The following is a 9,631-nucleotide window of genomic DNA, read 5'->3' on the forward strand; positions in this document are numbered from 1 at the left end:
GCTTGTGGGAGAAGCAGAGGCTCGCGTGGAACCCCGCCGGATTCTTCGTCAGCACCGGCACCCAGGGCGGCGGCCAGGAGACCACTGCGTAAGCATCTTACCACCTCTTCTACAGGGATGAATTAATCTGTCAATTATTTCATCTTTATGGTGGTGTTCGTTATTATGCACTGGAAAATGGTATTGATATATGATTCTTTGATTTGGACAATATCGGAACACTTCCCTCTCCCGGACCCCTGTCTATTTGAATTATATAGCGGACAAGAGAAATGTCACATATATTTCTAGCCTTCTAGGTGTTGCACTGAACCTTGAGGATACATAAACATATTCTTTAGGATCAGTGCATTGTGAGCAACTTTTTATTTTGCTGGTGTTTTCACGACTTCATTGGTTGCGAATCTGGAGACATCAGCATGCACTGTCTCTGCAATAAGTCAGGCAGGTCATGAATAAGGCGGGCATGGATGTCTTTTACGTGTGTGTGTGTTGGTTTAACATCATATCTACTTTAAATCATTCCATTGCCTGAATTTTCAGCATGATGCACCCAGTATATAATTTGCCCTTGCACTCATGTTCAACACTAACTGGGCAAGGAATCAGACTGAATGGGGTGGTCGTGGTAGGGGTGTTTCAAATGAACCATGATGCCTTGAGAATTTTCACGTAAATCGTCCTTAAGGGTATCACAAGCAAGTTAATTTCACAAACTGACATAATGCATATGATGGTGATGTTACAGATCGTTCGGTAGCTACAATATATGGAAATGGGATGCTTTACTGAGAGCTATTCAAGTTGCTGATGCACTATTTTCTTCATTACTAATGATCATGGCTCTGTACCGTGTGACTATTAATAACAGAGATAGCATGGCCATGGATCATTACTTCTAGGCTTGTACCGGATCAGAGAATCTGTTGTACCACCGCTCAACCTGGTTTGTGTGGTTCAGTCCTAAGCACGAGCTGTCAAATCTGCAATCGGCTGGCTGTGAGGAGCACGGATTATATATAGTATTCGTAAACTCCTGCGATAATTGCGGACATTTGAAATGCAAATTTCAACTCACTAATTTAGCTGCACTGCTCCTCTACCCAATCTGTCTTGAGTGTGACATGCTACAGAAAAAATCAAATAGCATTTACTGTCTTCTTTTTCACTTAAAAGTTCAAACTGAATGCACTATTTTTGATCCAATGCGTGTCTAGCATGAGAGGTGATGGCAAAAATCAAATAGCATTCACTCTCTTGTCTTTTGCAAATAAAGAATACACTGGTTTTATCTTTCTTGATTCCAAAATAAACATTGCCTTATCATATCATTTTGGTATGTTTGTGCTCTCGCGATAAGCAAAAGTTCAATCTGCCAATTATGCCCATACTTGTCAATAGATTTTTATAACAGCTAGTTACTCACTATGAATTGCTTCTGTACTCTTCTCATGCTTTCTGATTATGTTGGTTTTCAGTCCGTGCCTTTGCTTTGCTGGCCTGTCACTGACCGGCCATATATGATTTGGTTGTTCACTGCAGTTGGACGGCAATCACCCAGCTGGTGCACCACGGGATGCTGTTTGTTCCCATCGGCTACACCTTTGGCTCAGGCATGTTTAACATGGACGACATCAGAGGGGGCAGCCCCTATGGAGCTGGAGTTCTTGCTGGTGACGGTAGCAGGCAGCCCAGCGAGGCGGAACTTGCCCTCGCCGAGCACCAGGGCAAGTACATGGCCGCCTTCGTCAAGAAGCTCGGCCAGGCCTGATTCTGAGCCAGCAGATGAACCGTCCTTTCAACCCGTAAGCAGCCAGTCAGCGACCATCCATTATACTGTTGATCAGCCATTGTTTCCTCTTCAGCACCGCCTGTTCCTATTGTCCCTACATGTGCGCAGCTTTTGCTCTTAGATTGATTGTTGGAATAGTCATATAATCACGTCGAGGTTTCTTTGTACATTTGTTGACATAAATGATGTGTATTGTCCATTTGTAAAATAAGCCCCCATCTGGAACCCGTGAGCTTTTCTGGATTGCTGTGAGCAATGAACTGTTTGATGTAAAGATTCATGCATTTCAATCAGATGCTACACCGAATAACATCATCTGCCAAAAGATTTGCTGTGCAAAGCGTCATGCAACTTTGTTTTCTGAACTTAAGTTTCCGTGTTGCTTTGTTTTTCGTATGAAGAGCGTTTGTTTTTACTCACTCCGTTTCTAAATATTTATCTTTCTAGAGATTTCAACAAGTGACTACATACGAAGCAAAGTGAGTGAATCTACACTCTTAAATATGTCTACATACATCCATATGTTGTAGTCCATTTGAAATGTCTAGAAAGACAAATATTTAGGAATGGCGGGAGTATTTATTTTGCTTGGTCACTTTTTCCATTGAATATTTACATCCCTGAAAGGTGAAAAAAATTCCCAAATTCATGCAGAAATAGAACCTTCTTTATGAACATTACTAGAACACATCGTGGTCTACAATGATACTATTATTTTTAGATCATCTGGGATCGCCATTCCCTGTTCCATTAAACGTAATAGGTCTCAGACAACGCAGACCACACCCGCTCCTCCAAATTCTTACAAGGTCAGAATGACCCCAACTCCAGGGAAGTTCAGTTTTAACTCAGGCGCAAGAGCCTCACTACATTGCTCGCACGCAGGCAAGCTGAAATGATTACAACATTTGCAAGTTTTGGCCCGCCCATTGGATTGAGGGAAGATCCACGTCTGAGATCGCCCCGCTCATCTTCGTGCTTGTCCCTGGGTGTCGCCGCATGTCCAGTACCGTCCAGGAGGGCCTCCACCTGCGTTCCTGGGTCCAGGTCCAGGATATCCAAGGAGCGCTAGGTCCCGTTGCCATGGTTAAATACATTGACCTCTGGCGGTGTCTGCGCCACATCGGCCTCTAGATGCGCCTGATACCTTATGTTAGCGTTGGACGAGCTCGATCACATGCTCATCTAGTTCATGCTATTAGGCGCTCTTCTTTGGCGCTTGTGAAGACCCACACCGGAAGTTGACCTGGAAGCTATGGGCACCACTGTGCATCAAGTTCTTCCTCTACCTGACTATGCAGGACTGTTGTTGGTCGGTAGATGCCTTGCTCGCCACGGCCTCCCTGACGAGACTACCTACGCCCTATGTGATCAAGAACCCGAGACCGTGCAACACCTGCTAGCGGGCTGCTCTTTCTCTAGAAGTTTGGCACGAGATTCTAGGATGGGCGAGGTCAACGGCTGACTTACCGTATGGCGGCATGGCCTTCCAGTCTTGGTGGGTGCATCCTGTGATCACGCATCTATGTCTACTCGCAAGGGATTGGCCCCCCTCATCATCCTCACCGCATGATGGCTATGAAAACACCGCAACGGCTGCATCTTCGACAAGGATCAACCATTGGCCTCTCATATCTCCGGTACCATCAAAGATGAGGCGCCCCTATGGGCTAAGGCTGGCGTCACCAGGATCAAGAACATCATCTCCGAGAGTTAGCTTGTGTTATAATGGGGTTTGAGCAACCCCCTATTTGTTTGCTCCTCCACTCGCTACCATGCCTATATGTGCACATGGCTAAGTGAGCGGATGTAATCTCGTGTTGTCACTCCCCTTCTATCAATGAAAAGATACACAACCTCATGTAGGGTAGAGACCTTATGTGGCCCAATCTTCACGAACTAGAGGTGGCTTTGAGAAGGAACGCGAGGGACAAATATGGTAAATCATAAGGGAAACGCTATTGGACAATATCCACACCAAGTACTCATCAAATCACAAGAAATACATGGGATACATCAAGATCAAAGAACAACAAGGGAAATAAAGATACAAGGGTAGTTCAATCAAATCTCTATGAGAGATGGGTCATGAATTCCATGGAGGAATCTTCCCCTAAGGGGTCTTGGTAACCATGATTGTTTCTTCTCCTAAGAGGCCAACATAGACGGTTCTTCTCATAGGAGGAATCCCACAAGGGGTGATACATGAGCTAAGCTCTATTTGGTTTCTATTCTTAGCTAACCCTAGTAATAAGGATGGGGAGGAGTATATATAGTCCGAGGCATGAAAGGGTAAGTGAGCAGGGGATACAAGGCCGAAAAGCCAGATCCGCGTGCAGGCATTCCGGACGGTCAGAGCATTAGCCGGATGATCTGGGTTGCAACTTGGACGGTCCAGCTACGGGCAAAACCTTCTGTTCGTGTATCCGGACGTTCGGCTAGGTGCCCGGATTGTCCGGCCATTGCCCGCATGATCCGGCTTGGTGCCTGGATGTTTGGTTTCAGGGCAGCAGCTGCTCCGTCTTCTCCTTCTTCCGTCTCTGCTTCCACACACCCCTTGCGGATGGTGTATGCGTACTCTTGTGCTTGCACTCCTCCTCCTCGTTCGTGAAGCTCCACTCAAACCTATACATGCACGATGGAGGGTCAAGTAGTATACCATCCTCAAAGGGGACAAGAAGACATGTATAAAGGAGGAGATTCACCTTTATATGTTTGAAGTAGATGTTGCACCTGACTCTTGGAAATGGAGCTCTTGACATGGTGATATGCTCTGCATCACAACCTTTGCGTATTCGCGAAAAAATGAAATTGATTACACAGGGGAGGGGGGAGGTTGTTAGCCTCTCAGCACCTATCGGGTTCTTTTGCATAGATACTCTAGGGAAGCATAGCCACCATGCCCTCAATTTTCAGTTGTGGCAAATCATGTAGGTACCTCAATTTTCAGTTGTGACAATGATAATGAAGTTTCTATCTCTGATGCTGAAACTCAGTCTGGAAATGAACACTCACCTAGTGATAATGAAAAATATAATGTCAATGTTCATGAAAATACTCAACCAAATAATAAAGAACTAGACAATATGTTGAGATAGAACCACCTGTTGATCTTGATAACCCACAACCTAAGAATAAAAGGTATGACAAAAGAGAATTTGTTGCTAGAAAACACGGTAAAGAAAGAGAACCTTGGGTTCAAAAACCAATGTCTTTTCCACCTAAGTCAACTAAAAAGAACGATGATGAAGAATTTGAACGCTTTCCTGAAATGCTGAGGACAGTCTTTTTGCGTACTCGCTTGACTGATATCTTGAAAATGCCTCCTTATGCAAAGTATATGAAAGACATCATCACTAATAAAAGAAAATTACCGAAAGCTGAAATCTCCACTATGCTTGCTAATTATACTTTTAAAGATGGAGTACCTAAAAAACTTGGTGATGTGGGATACCAACTATACCTTGCTCCATCAAAAAGAATTATGTGAAAACTGCTTTGTGTGATTTAGGAGCTGGTGTTAGTGTTATGCCTTTCTCTTTATATAAAAGACATGATTTGAATAAACTCACATCTATTGAAATATCTTTGCAAATGGCTGACAAATCAACTGCCATACCTATCGGTATCTGTGAGGATGTGCCTGTTGTTGTTGCTAATGTTACTATTTTGACTGACTTTGTTATACTTGAGATGCCCGAGGACGACAACATGTCGATTATCCTTGGTAGACCCTTCTTGAATACTGCAAGGGCTGTTATTGATTGCAATAAAAGCAAAGTCACTTTTCATATCAATGCTAATGAGCATACGGTGCACTTTCCGAAGAAACAATTCCAAGTGAATGGTATTAATGTTATTGAAAAATCTCCGACAATCACTATTGGAAGTTTTCAAATACCTCTACCTACTGTCAAAAAGAAATCTGAAATGCTTATTGTTGGAGACATTCATATCCCCATTGAGGTAACTTAGTGATTTATGAAAGTTCTTCAGTTTCATTCTAATCAAAAGTGGTTGTTAATAAGGCTTGATCAACCTTATTAATGGATCATTTTTGAGCAGTATGAAGTTGATGAATTTAGTAAGCACTACCTTCTGTCCCTACTTTTTGTTATCTGTTTTTATTAGTTAAATAAAATAAAATGCCATGTTTTGTCTGTTTTCTAATTTTCCCGTGCAATAAAAAATGACCCAAAATGGAAGTTCTCAGAATGCCCTGAAAAATCAATACAATTTTTTTCTGAATATTTCTGAATTTTTGGTGCAAATAACATCAGAGGGAGGTGCACCAGGTGGGCACAACCCACCTGTGCGCGCCAGGACCCCCAAGCGTGCCCTGGTGGGTTGTGGTCCCCACGTGGGCCACCTCACTTATCTCTTTACACCACATCATCACCTACCTCCAGAAAAAATTCCCCATAGCTCTCTCTCTCTCTCTCTTGTTCTTGCTCTCAAGCCCGCGGATTTCGATCTCTTTGCTCGAAGCTCCGTTTCTGAAACTGTTTCGAGGGATTGTTGCTTGGTATGTGACTCCACCATTTGTCCAATTAGTTTTTATTTTAGTGGTTTATATTTTGAATAATTAGCTACTCTTGGTGCTGTTGTAGATGAGCTTGCATGTTGAATTCTTAGAGTTCTAAGTAGTTTGAATGCTTGCTATGGCCTCTATGTATCATATGAGTAGTCGCTATCAATCTTATAAAGTTTTGTTGATAAATTTTTTGTCACTAATTTTTTTTCCAGAGAATTGTACATGAACACGATGAACCTTTTTGGAAGGAGTTCCTTGAGGAGGCGATCCTTGGGGGCATCTTCTAGTGACAACTCCGCTCGTCGGTCATATGTTGAACCAAGTGAAAGTTCCACACGGGATGTCGCCACCAAAGCATGCTTATGGACTTGCGATGAGTATGTGATGCGTGTGGGAATTAAGGAGGAATTTGAGCAATATGTTCACAATGCCGGTCTCGGTCCCTACATTTCAGATAAGTGCGAACAACGCCACATTCTTACTGAATCATTTGTCAAAGGATTTAAATTCCATCCCCGTGAGTCTAGGGTGTGGTTTATGCTTTATGATAATCCTTTCACCATATCACTAGAAAATTTTGCTTACCACTGCAAACTCCCATTCTAGGGTTCGCTGGATGAACCGCCAAGGGCTGAGTTCCAATCATTCTTGACTAGTCTTTGCTACGGTGAGACGAGGGGAGTGTCACAAGGTAGAATAAAGAGCATTCATTTTCCCGCAATTCAGTACTTTGCATTATTTAACAGGAAATGTATAGTAGGCAAGCAAGACTGTAGTACACTTTGTGCTCCAGACTTGAGCCTCATACGCACCGCTCTCACCGGCGAAAGGAGTTATAACCTTGGAGCGATTGTTGCACGTAGACTTCAACATAGCGCTAACAGTGGCTATTTCTATGGTGGAATATCTGCCACACGTTTAGCACGAGGGCTGGGTGTTGCACCTTTGCCCTTTAACCCTATCCTAGTATTTAGATTTCGACACTTTGAAAGATCATAAGATCCTTAAAGGAAAAATTCATAAATTCACTTACAATCTGTTGTTTAACCAAACATCTGTTGTGCACACATATTTGCCTGCGCCTGCTCTTTTTGACTATCACAACAAAGGAAGATATTTTGTTCTTGAGAGCGAGGCCCGAGCTCACAACGCAGCAGTGGAGGTAGCACGTCAGGCGAGGCATCCGCACTGAGAGCCTCCGTGAGCTACCACACCAACTACTATCCAGGCTTCGGATTGTTTACCAAGTTAGGCCAAAAGCCTAAGCTTGGGGGAGTACATGTTTCTCACCGACATTACATTCATGATCACTTATTCCAGTTGTTGGTGTTCACACTTTTTCATTGTATCATCCATGTTTGGATTTATTTTTCTTGCTTTCTTCTTGTGTGTTTGAAAAACTTTAGAAAAACCAAAAAAATTAGTTGTAGTTAGCTTACTTTCTATGCATGCTTAGCTGTAATATTAAAAAGAAAACCCAAAAAGATTTCCTTGTTCTTCTTTTGCTTGTTGGGAGCTTTCCCATGTAAATAGTTTTTCTCGTTTCTTCTTTTCCCTTTTATTTGCTTGTTCAAGAAAACCAAAAACTCCAAAAATATCTCAGTGTGTTTCTCTGAATTTATTTTCTTTTTATTCGAGTTGTACCGAGGAGAAGACCACGATGAAAATGTTGAGTGGGTCTCATATAAATAACTATTGAACTAATAAAGAGCCCATTTACCTTGTCTTCTCCTGTTGAATAAAATGCTTGCAGATTCCAGCTTAGTCCATGTCACTCTTGCACTATTATTATTTTCATATCTTTTGGTTGTGCAAGTGAAAGGCAATAATGACGATATTCGATGAACTGGCCGTGTCAAAGAGAAACTGGTATGAACTCGACTTGTTCTGTTTGTGTAAATATGTTTAACCTAGTATCCATGATTCAACCCATTATGATTAAACATGTTTGCAACGACAATTAGAGATTATAATTTCTCATGCCATGCATAAGTAGCTGTGAGTGGATAATGATTTATCTTGGATATCAACATTGCGTTAAAATGATTGTGATGTAGTATGATGATATGGTATCCTCCTATGAATGTTCGAGTGGCTTGATTTGGCACATGTTCATGCATGTAGTTGAATCAAAACCAACATAGCCTCTATGATATTTATGTTCATGGTGTTCATATCCTACTCATGCTAGTGTCCAATGTTACTTATACATAATGCATGTTCATGATTGTTGTTGCTTTCTAGTTGGCCGATTCTCAATCTAATTGCTACCCTTCACCTGTACTAAGTGGGAATTCTGCTTGTACGTCAAAAACCTTGAACCCAAAGTTATTCCAGATGAGTCCACCATACCTACCTATATGCGGTATTACCCTGCCGTCTTAAGTAAATTTGCATGTGCCACCTCTAAAAACTTCTAATAAATACCCTTTTTGTGTGCCTGGATCGTTCATGGAACGACAGGAGGTGGTCAGTATCTTCCATGCTAAGCAGGTTATTCTTAGGTCGAGTGTTTATTCACTCGCCATCGCACAAGAAAAGGGCGGTAATAGGGATGCCCAGTCCCAAACTACAAACATAAAAACTTACAAATAATCAAACAAAAACTCCCAATGGAGTCAAAACCTTTACTTTTATCGCTTGGGAACCGCCACTAGCGTGCTTAGCATGGAAGATATTGATAACTGATGTTCGTGAAGTAAATGAGAAGCGTGCATGTCTCAAAATTTCAGTTACCTCTGTTTTAAAACTTGAGCTCTGGCACCTCTGCAAATCACTGCTTCCCTCTGCGAAGGGACCATCTATTTACTTTTATGTTGTGTCATCACCTTCTAAAACAAGCGCCAGAACCTGAGAGCACTGCTGTCATGACTGATGCATTGTGTGTAGCTAATGTTGGGTGCATCATGACTGGATCTTTTCTACCATGAATTACAATGTTTAGTCGATGCTTGAACTTTGGAGGTGCTCTGCATTTATGTTTTGCGGTCTCAGAAAGGGCTAGCGAGATACCACTATTGTTATATTATATCATGGTTGTTTTGACAACGTGTTGTTGTTTGAGATATCTTATTATTGCTCGCTAGCTAATTGGGTAATTGATATGAGTTAATATAATATTTAAGAGTTATTGTCGGCATGGTTATTTATAATGTTGGCTAAACACCGGGGTGTTGTTTAAGTTATTTATGCAAACAAGAGCAAAAGAGTTCGTAAAAGTTTTTCTTTTTCACTTTCAGTTTATCAACTGAATTGCTTGAGGACAAGCAAAGGTTTAAGCTTGAGGGAGTTGGTACGTCTCCAAC

At 42.0% G+C, this 9,631-nt stretch overlaps 1 protein-coding gene across 1 annotated transcript; it reads left to right on the top strand.

Moving 5' to 3' along the window:
- Positions 1-32: 32 nt before the first annotated feature.
- On the top strand, positions 33-2,138 carry LOC125528758 (probable NAD(P)H dehydrogenase (quinone) FQR1-like 1; the record flags this gene model as incomplete). Its single annotated transcript, XM_048693198.1, is given in 2 exon segments — positions 33-88; positions 1,543-2,138. Coding segments are annotated over 2 exon segments (285 nt in total), but the record flags the coding sequence as incomplete, so codon positions are not given.
- Positions 2,139-9,631: the final 7,493 nt, after the last annotated feature.

Source organism: Triticum urartu, unplaced genomic scaffold (genome assembly GCF_003073215.2).
Source record: "Triticum urartu cultivar G1812 unplaced genomic scaffold, Tu2.1 TuUngrouped_contig_5088, whole genome shotgun sequence".
Classification (NCBI taxonomy): domain Eukaryota; kingdom Viridiplantae; phylum Streptophyta; class Magnoliopsida; order Poales; family Poaceae; genus Triticum; species Triticum urartu.